This window comes from Lycium barbarum, chromosome 8, assembly GCF_019175385.1.
Source record: "Lycium barbarum isolate Lr01 chromosome 8, ASM1917538v2, whole genome shotgun sequence".
NCBI lineage: Eukaryota > Viridiplantae > Streptophyta > Magnoliopsida > Solanales > Solanaceae > Lycium > Lycium barbarum.
In genome coordinates, this window is record NC_083344.1 from 103,088,426 (window position 1) to 103,102,045 (window position 13,620).

The 13,620-nt window shown below is 36.7% G+C and overlaps 2 protein-coding genes across 2 annotated transcripts; one reads left to right on the forward strand and one right to left on the reverse strand.

Moving 5' to 3' along the window:
• Positions 1-471: 471 nt before the first annotated feature.
• LOC132606485 (probable polyamine transporter At3g19553) lies at positions 472-3,324 on the forward strand. The gene is made up of 2 exons (XM_060320010.1): positions 472-1,653; positions 2,415-3,324. Exons 1-2 carry the CDS (start codon positions 692-694, stop codon positions 2,941-2,943), a joined length of 1,491 nt encoding a protein of 496 aa, XP_060175993.1. The 5' UTR covers positions 472-691; the 3' UTR covers positions 2,944-3,324.
• A 285-nt stretch (positions 3,325-3,609) lies between these two features.
• Positions 3,610-9,466, reverse strand: LOC132606486 (probable prolyl 4-hydroxylase 9). Its single transcript, XM_060320011.1, has 8 exons — positions 9,086-9,466; positions 8,699-8,815; positions 8,462-8,619; positions 6,723-6,825; positions 5,888-5,983; positions 4,735-4,800; positions 4,412-4,525; positions 3,610-4,078 (listed from the first exon to the last, which is right to left on the reverse strand). Exons 1-8 carry the CDS (start codon positions 9,203-9,205, stop codon positions 3,992-3,994), a joined length of 861 nt encoding a protein of 286 aa, XP_060175994.1. The 5' UTR covers positions 9,206-9,466; the 3' UTR covers positions 3,610-3,991.
• Positions 9,467-13,620: the final 4,154 nt, after the last annotated feature.

Here is a 13,620-nt window from a genome sequence, read left to right on the forward strand (position 1 = left end):
TAGCAAAAAAATAATGGAATTGTTGATAGCATGCGCGTTACCGTCAATGAAATCTGCAACTTTTTCCATAACTTGACTGGCAATTAATGGGTGAAGTATCGGAGCAGCAACAACATACCTACTACTAGTTCAATAAGTGGGGCGTACGCAGATGTTATCCCCTATGAGATAGAGAGGTTGTTTCAGATAGATTCTCAGCTCAAAAAAATTACTTTTTAGAACAAATTTGAAAGAAATGCAAGAATCAAAACCTATGATGAACATAAGAAAGAAAGAAAGTACTAGCACCGGAAAAATATTAAAGATAATAAAATAAAAGAAACAAAAGTTTTGGAACATTGGAAATTCACTTGTCCACTTTCCCGTTGTTTGTAGAGTACAAACAATTTAAAAGTCAGAAAGGACATTTTGGCCTTAAATAAGTACAAAAATCTAATATGTCTGCACGCAAGTCAAGGGTAGAAACAAGTTGTGGCTCACCACGTGCATGAAACATATTCCCAATGTGACTATGTTCAGTTTTTCCTAGTAGTCAATTCAAGAACAAAAAAGAAAAAAAGGGATGTTAAGAAAATTAAAATTCGAGCAAAAACTCCTTTGCATAGAATACGGATCTGCAGATTTACTATATTGGTGTTGACTTTGTGTTTCCCTTACCTCTCTCCCCACCTTGTGTTTATCTGAGGAGGGAATGGTGAGTGATGTCAAGAACGCTGCGAGTAACAAGAAAAATCCAAAACTAACTTTATTGCCTCTTATTGCTCTAATTTTCTATGAAGTTTCTGGTGGACCTTTTGGTGTAGAAGATTCAGTTAAATCAGGTGGTGGCCCTTTGTTATCCTTACTTGGTTTCTTGATTTTCCCTTTATTTTGGAGCATACCTGAAGCTCTAATTACAGCTGAGTTAGCCACTAGTTTTCCTGAAAATGGTGGCTATGTCATTTGGATATCATCAGCTTTTGGCCCTTTCTGGGGTTTCCAAGAAGGCTTTTGGAAATGGTTTAGTGGTGTCATGGATAACGCTCTTTACCCGGTATTGTTCCTCGATTACTTAAAGCATTCGATGCCCATTTTTAATCACTTGGTTGCTAGAATTCCAGCCCTGTTAGGAATTACCGTCTCTTTAACATACTTGAATTATAGAGGTCTGCATATTGTTGGTTTTTCAGCTGTTTTGCTTGCAAGTTTTTCCCTTTTCCCGTTTCTTGTAATGGGAATTCTCTCGATTCCTCGGATCAGGCCAAGACAGTGGTTTGTTGTGGATTTCAAAAAGGTCGAATGGAGGGGATACTTTAATACCATGTTTTGGAACCTGAATTACTGGGATAAGGCCAGTACTCTAGCAGGGGAAGTTGAAGATCCTAGTAGAACATTTCCAAAGGCGTTGCTCGGGGCTGTAGTTTTGGTGGTTTTGTCGTATATATTTCCACTTCTTGCTGGAACTGGAGCTTTAAATTCTAATCCTAGTGAGTGGAGTGACGGTTATTTTGCAGAAGCTGGAATGCTGATTGGCGGCGTTTGGTTAAAATGGTGGATCCAGGCTGCAGCTGCAATGTCTAATATGGGGTTGTTTGAAGCTGAAATGAGTAGTGATGCCTTCCAACTTCTCGGGATGAGCGAAATGGGAATGCTTCCTTCTATATTTGCTTCAAGGTTTGAGAAATTTCCCATTGATTCTTTACATTGTTTGTGATGTCTTCAATAGTATTTGTACATTACGAGCTAAACTTTTACCTTGCATGACATAGTGATATTAGAGCTTCAAATGTTCCATAAAAAGAGGAAATGAGTAGAGCATTCCACTTAAATATTCAACTGAGGTAAATCATGATCATCAACTAATGTATTAAAGAAGAGAATCCAGTCTTAGGGACTGTAGGGAGTCTCATAGCATGAGCATATATTTTGTGACAGAATAAAAAGGTGTACCTTGGAGATTCCGGTGTATTGATCTAGTTAGAAAAGGTGCAGGCACAGTAAAAAAAATAAAAATGACAACTTGTTATTTAAGGTTTTCATTGACTGAAATCTGGATTTGAATATCATGTACATTACCCTTGTATGTTACTTGGTTATCTTTACTATTTTTGCTGTCAATACTTTTCTTTTCTTCGATATTTTCATCATAGCTCTTTTTTTTGATAAGGTAATGTTTATCATAGCTTTTTTTTACTATTGTATTTTTCAAACCTGTTTTGAAAATACTTTTCTCGAGCCGAGGGTCTAACAGAAACAACCTCTCTACCCCACAAAGGTAGGGGTAACCTCCCCGAACCCCACTTCTGGGATCACACTGAGTATGTTGCCGTTGTTGAACATTACCGAAGAAAGGAAAAGACAAAATTTACAAATTAGCGTTCTGGATTTCTGAGTCTGTTATATCACTAGACAAGTTATTACTTCAAATCTTGCAGATCAAAATATGGGACGCCCACTATTAGCATCTTATGCTCTGCAACAGGCGTGATCTTTCTGTCTTGGATGACTTTTCAAGAAATCTTGGAATTTCTTAACTTCCTCTATTCAGTAGGAATGCTTCTTGAGTTTGCAGCCTTCATAAAGTTGAGGATAAAGAAACCAGATCTTCACAGACCTTATAAGGTCCCGTTGCAAACATTTGGAGCAACAGTGCTTTGCCTGCCGCCTGCTTTGTTGCTTCTTTTTGTCATGTACCTGGCTTCTTTAAAGACGTTTATAGTAAGTGGCTCAGTCATTATTCTAGGGTTGTTCTTGTACCCTGCCATAGTGCATGCAAAGGAGAAAAAATGGTGCCATTTTAGTACAAAAGAACCATTGGGACTTTCTAATGATCTTGAGGACCGATCAGCAACTTCTGAACTGGATCCAGTTGTTGCTGATGATGCGTCTCTTAGCCTACTCGGACACTCTAAGAAAGTACAAGATTCTAGAAGCTTGGCACAAGAAATCTCAACAGTGGATTAGAAGATACTGTCATATTTTGTGTACATTTAGACCAGAAAGGGGAGCCTTGGTGCAGCTGTAAGAGTTGATGCAGTGTGATGTGGAGGATCAAGTCGGGGAAACAATTTCTTCCAGAGATACGAGGTAAGATACGAGGTAAGACTCTGTATAATAGACCCAATGTTATCCAGCTGTTTCTGGATCCCACACACAGGGACTTTGATGCCCCAGGCTGCCCTTTTTATACCAGAAAGGATTTATATTTACATAGATATGCTGTTCACAGAATGAGACACTAAAGGAGAAGAGCCCAATTAGATTTATGTAAACCCTTTGAATGCGTTATACCTGATGTAAACATTATATAACTTATCAATACAAACCCGTGTCACCTTTCTTCTTTCTTCCAACTAGATTGAAGATTTTCTGCATCATTAAATCTTCATTCTACTTTTTAACTCTAAATGCTCTTTTATATGTATTTGTTTCACTCTCTGCGTGTGTAATCCTATCGGCGAAAAATGAAAAAGGTTCCCGGTTATCAATGAGACTGTGACATTCCTCCTATTATCAAGGAGAGATCTTTTGTGGATCCTCTGTAGCTCCAAAAGTTACTATAGTTTTGCTTATTGACAACATTAATTCTTCAGAGATTTAGGAAAAAAAGGGGAATCAAATTTACAGTGTTAGGAGAAGGGGACCATATGCAGAAATCACCTGATCAAGTATAGAAAAGAAGGATTCATTTTTGGTGAGGAAATCCATTTGGAATGATCATGAATGAAAAACAGGTCCATCAAACTGGTACAAATAAGAAATTTACTTTTTCCAACACTATTGAATTATCTGCCTTTATTGTAGAAATGCATAAAAAATTAACCATAAGAATTTTATAACCTTCGCGTGTACATGTTGACTTCTGCAAATTCTTATTTCCCTTCCAACTTATTTTTCATCGACTCGTGTAAAGCATTGCTCAGGATTCATTACTGAATGCTGATATTTATTCAAAAAATGAAATAAAAGAGATTCCTTCAAGGGAGTCAATGGAAACATCAGGAGAAAGAAGTTAATCCTGCTGTTCTTCATTTCTGATCCATTTTGTAGCCACCCATTTCTCTCCTTTGATAACAGGACAACTTCCATGTAGGGAAGCCTGTAACATTGTTGCCAAAAGTTAGAAACTTGAGATCTACTAGTAGTGAGGGGAAGTCTCCAAAATACCTCATCCGTGGAAAGTTCAACAGAAACAAGATATATGTGGAGAGAAAACGTAGTGATGCAGTTTTTGTTGTGCTTGAGTATTTGCATCTCGTAACGCTTCTGTAGTTCATAAATCACTTGTTCTTTTTTAGAATTTAAATATCTTGCATGCAACGTGACTAAATGAGATTTTAGTTGTTTCAAGCATGTAATGGATACATTAAAGGGAAGAATCAGGTAAACCAAACAGCAGTAGGAAAGTTTACATGATAACAAGAAATCTTACCTTATCTATTGTTCCGTTTGGAAATACTGAATAAAACAGAAGTCCATCTCCTTGGCGTGGCTTAACTTTTAACCCTGTGCAAGCACCATAATCATACCCCTTATTTGAGCCATTCTGCAGAAAATACAAGCTGTCACTGTCAAATAAATGAAGTAGATAATACCCCTTTTTTGTACTCCAGCTACTCCTCTCTTGTATATGCTTCTTTATCTTTTTACATTCTTTTTTCCCTTTGAGTTACTTTCTTCTCTTCCATTTGCTTATATCTACCCTCAGGGATTATATATATATATATATATATATATACGCAAAAGTTATCTTACTTCAAGTGGAAACATGGTTTCTCCGCCTTCTTCCACATCAGACAAGTACAACAAGAATGAAGCGATCTGCAATAGATTGTAACGTAAAAGATTAAAATATTCAGCTTTGAGTTGCTTCAATAGGAATTAACACACCAACATACATTTTGATATTAAAAGTCACAGAAAATTTCGATCCACTTTGATTTATATCTCAAGTCTTTTGTCATTTTCATTTTTGTGGATTTATAGAAGCGGACCATGCATAATGTATTCCAAAAATGACTACATGGAGAAACAAAGGTGACTATAATTTTGATAAGCCTTCTTATACTCCTTAGAGATTTCATTTTTTGGACCACCCTATAACATACATGCCTATATATCTTATTAGTGGGCTTTCTATGAACGCATTATCATATTGTACACGCATAACCAATGGAAACCCCACAACCTTAACCTTTACATGTACAAAACTATCCAATTAATATTGTCAAGTACCTCACACTGTTAAGGAAATGAATTATTATCTCCTTATATGGACAATCCTCACTTCATGAACTCAAATTTAGGATTGAGTTATACACAAGGTCCATGTTCTTTACGTGGTATCAGAGCTAAATCTATCTGAATTCTTGATTTACCCATTCCGAGGTTTACTAGGACTGTTAATGTTCCATATTGGTATGGTCTTAGACAATCCTCATCTCATGAGCTATCTTTTCGACTTGAGTTAAACACAAGGTCCATTTTCTTTATTATCTCCTCATATGGACAATCCTCACTTCATGAACTCAATTTTAGGATTGAGTTATACACAAGGTCCATGTTCTTTACATGGTATCAGAGCTAGATCTATCTCAATTCTTGATTTACCCATTCCGAGGTTTACTAGGACTGCTAATGTTCCATACTGGTATGGTCTTAGACAATCCTCACCTCATGAGTTATCTTTTCGAGTTGAGTTAATCCAAGATCCATTTTCTTTACTCATACTAAATGCCAGACACGAACCCTGCCGAGACTAAAATATCTTAGATGCTTGATTCAAACCAAAAGTTTTCAAGAATTCAACTTCCACCTGCCATTGAAAACATCCAGCCTTGAATGCAATATAAGAAATACAATTATAGGACAATATTGACAGGTTCATCTAGAGTTTTAGAAAACGTACTCTCTGGCTTTTTTGAGGGCCATACTCAGCAGGATTGAACGCATCATAATGAGACACATATCTCTGCCCAAGCTCATATCTCAGAACATTGAATGCCTGCAAATTGTGATATGGCGCATTACTCAGACTATCTCAGAATTTACCTGTGAGAAGATTGACTAATTCAACTTTCGTTGTTCAAACAGGCAAATATCATCTATGACTTCAATAAAAAAAGGAAAAAGGTGCAAGCATGATGAAATAACAATAATGTTATTGTTAAAGATTGATAGCATGATAAGTGACCGTACTCCAAAAAACCACAAAGCTAGTGCTCCATGTTCTTGAAGGATTCATACAAGTTCCATATGATGTGACTGTATGTTTACTTATATATGATAGTTATAATGATTGTATCTCTGATCCCATTTGACTTGAATTTTGTATATTGTACATAAGTCGTTGAAATTTGAAAGTCTTAAATTCTTGTAAGTTTCTCCACGAGGTAAACAAAGCAATTTGTTTTATTAATTTTCGATTTATTTCTGTAATACAACTATTTCCCTTTGCAGTTCTTATTTCCTTATTATTGCTCTTCCTTTGTAACTTGCTCAGAATTGTCCGAGCAAAAGTAAGATCTGAACAGAAGCTTTCTATGTTTAGTCTCTGCTCAAGTTCCTGTTCAGTATGTCCAAAAGAGAAGTCCAAACAAGAATTATAGCACAAAAAGGCAACAGTCAGAGCTAGACAAGCTTACATATTTATAGGCGATGATGTTAACATGGTTTTGTTACGGGTAAGTAATAGATAGAATGTAACTTAAAGAGTTAACAATGGGAAATATGCAATGACTTACCTCTCCATGGCTCCTAGGGATCATTGTAGCCTTGGCAATTTTTATCTCAACAGAAGCCAAGATACCAGTTCTGTCATCTGATGCAGAGATAAATGTGCCTGAACTGTTACCCAAAGGCAAAGAGAAGACAGAGTAGACAATAGAGTTGGCTCATCCAATACTTCAGAGAAAAATAAAAAAGAAAAAACAATGCTAACTCTCTCTCCCTCTCTTAGCATGTAGGATGCTCCCATTCCTACAGATTATATCTGGATATTATGTGAAGTTTGTCATTTAGTAGTAAAAAAATGCATAGAATTACCACATATGGTGCATTTTCTAGTTATAATTATGTTACTGTGTGTGAAATCCTGTCTCTAAAACTGACATGCCAAAGTCAGTCATGCGCCACTGCTTTTTCAACCGATACAGATCAACTTTGGGTGGTTGGTTATGCTCATTATGGTTGATACCTCCAAAAATTAATACCCAGATTATACTCATGGGTCACGCTATAAATAATATCCTCGGCCACAATAACTAGGAAGGTGTAAGGAGGACTCATACTGGCAGAAAGACCACAGGGTAATAATTCCAAGACAAGAAAGCTTGTACTGCTATACTAGTACCAATGTGCCAAAGACTAGAAACTGAGTCTCCCTAATTCATTCACATCATCATCTCGAGTCCCTGTGTAAACCTAGCTAGATGTTTCAAAGACTTTGAATGGCTGGTATTCCAGCCTTGGTACTTCTAGAAGAAATCTTGGTGCCTCCTTTTGTGTCTTAATCAGTTTGTCCCTCATTGCTCAGCCTATCCACCTGCCTAAGCGGCCTCTCGGGATCAGGTATGGCTTAATTCTGGAACATTCAGCATTAAAGCACCTGAGACACAGTTTCCGCTATCAATATCTCACTTCATGTCAAGGTCAGACACTAATCTTCCGGGCCCTTCTCTCCTTCAAAGGGTTTCCTTTTTCTCATTATCCTTAGTCTTAGAGCAATATGGGACAGGGATTTTAAATTCTTGGTAAACTACCAAATCTTTGTTTTAACTTCGTTCAGTTTATTTCCTGGTATACTTGCAGTCTAGTTTATTTAGCTCCAAGAGATCCTAACTCTGTGTTTATTTCAAGGAAAATCACATAGAAGTCATGTAATCGAAGTCAAACATTCCATATGCTAGAATAGAAGTACCATTCAGAAGTCCGGAAAGAAAATGTTTATAGATTAACCTCTCACCTATGAAGTTAATTGACACTAATTCACATAGCATTGTTGCAGAATCATTTTGCAGCAAACTAAAATATTTCTTCATGGCTTGGCTGACAAACAGCTGTGTGCAACTAGACTAGGTTTAGTGAGACTATTCCATCTAGGAAAGGGAGAAAAATCTTTCGGGAACAGCCCAAATAAAGGGAGGTCACACAAGAACTGAATGGAAGGAGTAATAGTTACTGAATGGAAGGAGTAATAGTTGAAGGGGTTCTCAGTATATGCTAAATCTCGATAATTTTTTAAGTGTAGGAAATCATATTTTCTACTAGAATTCGGATTCATCAAAATCATGCTTATTGCATTTCTTCAAGATATATAGGAATAACTACAGGAGGTTGGCCACTCTTATTCATAAACTGGCAGATTGCTACACAAGCAATACAGAGTGAGTTCTTCTAGTATTGTTACATTAATAACCTGTAGAGACTTGTGATAAATTATGAGGAAAATGGGTATTTTAACAGGATATGTTATTTATGCTACCTTGTTCGAACACCCTTGGTACTCTCTTCAGTTTCTCCTTTACGCAGAGCAAGTGATGATGGTTTAAGTTTAGGCTTTGCCATTTGAATTATACTGTGACATTGTTCAGCTGTTGCAAAGTTAGGGAAATATAGAGTTCGAGGTCTCCAGCTCAAGACCTACATCAATAATATAGGAGTTAATTTGATTACTCAGATTACAAGAGAGTACTTCAAGTCAAGTTTGCAGCTGTAGAACCTGGAATGGGATGGAATCAATCGAAAGCTCTCCGGTAACACCATGAGATATTGATCCATGCATTTCTTTCTCTACTAATTCTAGCAATCTATACCTTGATCGAACATTATCCACATCCTACAGAAAAGCAGTCAGTTCATACGGCACAACACACAGACATCATATTAATAAGCGGAGATTTTATGTAAATCATTACAAAAGCAGTGATTACCACTGTCTCCAACTCGAATTCTTTATTTTTTTGAAAAAAGTATACTCCCTTTATTCCGGTCTATGTGACCCTATTTCTCTTTTTAGTTGTTCAAAAAGAATGATCCCTTTTAGAACTGTTTAAAAGAGGTACGTCTGTTGAAAATCCTGGTTCCATTCTTAGTATTAAATGAATACCTGAAAGATGACGGTGGATCCGAAAAGTCCAACGAGAAAGAAACAGAAACAAAGGAAGAAGACGAACGGTAACGTGAGCTTAGCCTTGAAGCCTATAACTTTTTTCCCTGTAGACTTCATAATTGAATGACAAACCTGGCCTAGCTACCTTTAACTAATACACATTTGCATGGAGCAAATTAAATAGAGAGGTAGATTTTAGAGTTAGGACAAATTACTGACTGACCGGTAGACCAAATTGGCGTGTCGTGATCGAAGAGTGTTATGTGAGATGACAAATGTCATATGAGGGGGGGCAAGTTTTAGTCTTCATGAAATGTGAAATGAAAGTGCGTTTGCCGCTTCAACTCATGACAAAGTAGCGGTAATGGCGCGAGTTTTTCTTTTCTTCTTCTCTTTCTAACGTTGAAATTTTTGCCTAAACATCCTTTTTTCTCTATAATTACCACCCTGTCACACTTTTGTCCCCTTTCTTAGTACCATTACTAGTATTCTTTCTGCCCGAGAATTAACGTATGTGAGGAGTTAAACGACTCTTTCTTTCACTCAATTTCAAACATAGATTCTTCGAATATTTTATAATAAAATTTAAATATTTGAAATATATGGAAAAAATTGGTGAAAATAGTAGTCAAAGAAAAAATTGTTTGACTCCCCAAATGGGTCAATTCTCATATAAATTAGGACGGAGGGAATATTCTTTAAAATTAAGGGTGTGTTTGTATGAAGGAAAATGTTTAATTTCTATGGAAAAATATTTTCTTGACAAATGCTTTCAAGGAAATAAGTAGGTCTCTTACTTATTTTCTTATATTAGGTACGTAAGTAAAAAAATATTAACTTAAAAGTATTTGTATATAATCTTGACAAATACTATGAGCTTTTTTCCTGATATCAATCTCACTACATTGACAAGGTTCTTTCCAAATTTAATCGTTGGTATTAAAGAATTTAGTATTCCATTCGATGCTTCTAGCAAGTTGGTTGAGAACTCTGGAAGATGTGATAGTTAGTTAGAGTGATATTGATAGTTTAATCTATGTTATGCATTGCATTAGGCTGATTATTGTCAAGATATAATCATAATATAAGTAGTGATCATTGGAGAGCTATTGTGAGGATACTTGGTTATCTTTTTTTTTTTTTTTTTGGTTGGTAAAACGAAGATTTTATAACTAAAATAAAGGTACTTGCGGATTACAGTTGAGATAGCTCTAAACGATACTATCTCTAAATTGCGGAAAGCATAAGGGAGATAGATCTAAACGATGCTATCTCTAAAATGTCTTTGTTTAACATAGGATTAACTGAAATAGGGGGAGTATCCCAAAATAATGATTCTCCCATCATATCATCATCCAGATTTGCTGCAATATCAGCCAACTTGTGTGTCACTGAGTTCATTTCCCTATAGATGTGGTTTATCGGAGTTCCCCCCATTGTTGTCATTAGAAACCTGCAATCATAAAGTATGTTCGTGTGAGTCATTGTTGCTGTCCCTTTTTTAATATATTTAGCTAATACCTGGGTGTCGGCTTTCATTATAATGGGAAACAAGTTATGCGTGTAAGCAAGTTCCAATATGCGTGTAAGCAAGTTCCAATCGCTTAACAAGGGCTTGCATTTCTGCATGTAGAGCTGATTGCGCGTGGATTTTTGCTGCGAACCTTTGAGTCCAGTGTCTAGCGTCCAGCGTCATTGCGAACGACACCCTCTGCCCCTCTTTGGTTCGTTGTGGGATCGAAAGCAACATCTATGTTGAGCTTATAATGAACATGGAGAGGTTTGGTCCATTTGATTTCTATGGTGGTCTTAGGGGTAGCTTGAGCTCTGATTTGTGCTAGGTGGTAGAACTCTAAGGCTTGGTCGGTCACATGGCTGTTGAATTTTGGCGTGTTCATGCTTGTTGTTGAAGAAGTTGTGGTTCCTGTTAGTCCAAATGCCCCAAAGGAGGTATGATATTAGGGTGGCTAGAGGGATTTTATGGGTGGTTGGTAAGCGGATGTCTTTATCAGAAAGACACATAGTTTGTAGCCAAGTCAAAAAGTTGTCATTTGTAGGAGTAGATATCCCTAGAGTGCTCCAAATATTGACAGCATTTGGGCATGTTAGGAAGATGTGGGCAATGTCCTCAGTAATCTAAGTTTATAATATTTCTGTGATGGAGACGGGATACAGTTGGTAGTCTTTTGTGGTAGAGTAACCAGAAGAAATACTTTAACTTGTGGATTGTTTTAAGATTCCATATCCATTCGTGGTGGAAAGGTGGTGGTATGGTATTGGTAGGGATTTGAGATTGGTACATAATGTATGCATTTTTGGAAGTGCAAGTGCCATCCTTTGAGTTAATCCAATAAATGGTTTCGTTTACGTCTGGAGATAAGGGGATGTAGGTGGAGAAGATGTGGTTTGTGATATCAGGTGGCAGTTGGTGTGATAGGTTGTCAAGGTGCCAGCTGTTGTTGCAGATTATAGAGGAAAGGGGTAGGTTATATTCATGCTTTTGTAGAGGTCCTTGAATGGATCCTCTTAGGGTTTTGTTGGAGGTCATCTATCTGTCGGCCCAAAGATTAATGTGGTGGCCATGACCCAGTGTCCAATCACACCCTTTGTCAAATGATGGTTTAGTTTTTAAGATACTCTTCCAGATGTATGAGTTGGTTGTTTTGGTGGTTGGTTGAAGATTTCTGTTGGAGACTTTATATTTTTTAAGAAGGATATTAGCCCATAAGGAGTTTAGGTTTTATGGATCCTTCAGATGAGAGTGGTGAGGAGAGACAAGTTTTTTCCAATGGCAGATTTAATTCCTAGTCCCGCCTTATGCTTTGGTTTCCAGTTGATGAGGTGTGTTTTATGTTTTTCAGTTGTGGTACCCTATATGAAATTCCTATCCTATCTATGTGCTGCCTAGTGAAAGTAGGAAGGAGATTGATTTGTATAGGATGAACAGGGATAGCATTTAGGACTGATTGAGTGAGAGTACATCTTCCTGCCATAATTAACATTTTAGCTTTCCAACCTTTAAGCCTAGTATTCATTCTATCTAGGATATATTGATAGTTTGAGTTGCAAGTTTGTGATGGGGAATCCTAGGTATTTCCCAAAATTGGTGGAAGTTTTGATGTTAAGCATAGTGGAAATTCTATTGGCATTATCAGTTTTAACATTAGCAGAGAAATTAATCTTAGATTTGTTGAAATTAATTTTTTGTCTTAAGTGGTGGGCTAGGGAGTTGAAAGTGTTTATGATCGTGGTAGCATTTTTTTTCATTGGTTTATGCAAAGAGGACGAAATCATCAACAAAAAGCAGGTGCGATAAAAGGGGTCCAGTCTAGCTAATTTTTATAAGGTTCCAATTTTCAATATCTTCCTCGTGGTCAATTCTTCTTATTAGTGCTTGCATACAGATGGTAAATAGATATGGGGAGAGGGGATCACCCTGTTTGATTCCCTTTGTTGGTTCAAAGTATTCAGTAGCTCTACCATTTATTAGGATAACTGTGGTGGTAGTATGTTATACCTTGTGGATTTATACAATTAGAATCATCATATGTAAGTTATCTTAGTTTGGATATCGGGATTTGTCTTCGGAGGTTCTATGAGATTGGACATGCCTAACTTATGTTTAAAAGTGTTTAAGTTCATGTGTGGTAAGTTACAGAAGGATTAGAGGATAAGTGAATCGAAGCGGAAAGGTTCGTTAAAAGTTGTTTTTGAAAATTATAGTGTATGGGTCGTATAATTGAGATATGGTCCGTATTTTGAGATATGGGCCATATTTAAGGATTTTAATTTTTTTCAGAGAAGGCAGTTTTGGGAGGTAGTATTAGACGGACCATATAATTTTATATGGCCAGGATGTTGGCCGTATAATGTTATACGGCCAAGGATACAGACCCCCCCCCCACACACATATATTACAACTCGCAAATTTTCGCGTTGGTTGTGTTAGAGGTAAAGTAGCATAAACCGGAGATAAGGGTAAGGAATACTTTTAACAAGTTTTAAGCAAGTATCTAAAGGTTTCGGGATTAAGCGAATCGAAGAAATTAAGTTTGTCGAAACTTTGGGAAAACTTGGCAGAATTTTAGACAGGATTTTTGGTCCAACTTGAGGGATGCATCGCTCTCAACATATGAGGAGTTACGGAATGCATAACCTATGTAAGTTCAAGTTCAGAGAGTCTTCTTTCCAATGCAACTGACAGATTGCAATTCTGAAAAATAAAGTCAAAGTTACGGTCCGTATAATATACGATTTGTGATACGAATCGTATAATTTATACGGACGAGAAATACGGCCAATATAAAAAAATACAGCCAGTATATGTTATGCCGGTGGAATTTTCCGGAATTTAAGTATGACGACCCCTCTTCATTTTTAGTTATTCTAAACATAACCCCAAGTTCAAGAAAGCTCTAGAGACCTCTCTAAAACACATTCAAACATTTTTCCAAGCCAAAATCAAAGATCAAAGGGAGGATTAAAGTTCTTAGGGTTTCAAAGGGAGGTTTAAACTTATCTCTTCTTCTTGT

Bases quoted from the DNA above. Each gene is read 5' to 3' on its own strand.
- LOC132606485 (XM_060320010.1), top strand. From the start codon at position 692: ATGGTGAGTGATGTCAAGAACGCTGCGAGTAACAAGAAAAATCCAAAA. The intron at 1,654-2,414 runs GTTTGAGAAATT...CAAATCTTGCAG, and splicing joins CCTTCTATATTTGCTTCAAG to ATCAAAATATGGGACGCCCA.
- LOC132606486 (XM_060320011.1), bottom strand. From the start codon at position 9,205: ATGAAGTCTACAGGGAAAAAAGTTATAGGCTTCAAGGCTAAGCTCACG. The intron at 6,826-8,461 runs GTAGCATAAATA...TTTGGGTAACAG, and splicing joins ACCAAGGGTGTTCGAACAAG to TTCAGGCACATTTATCTCTG. The intron at 4,801-5,887 runs GTACGTTTTCTA...AATCTATTGCAG, and splicing joins GCCCTCAAAAAAGCCAGAGA to ATCGCTTCATTCTTGTTGTA.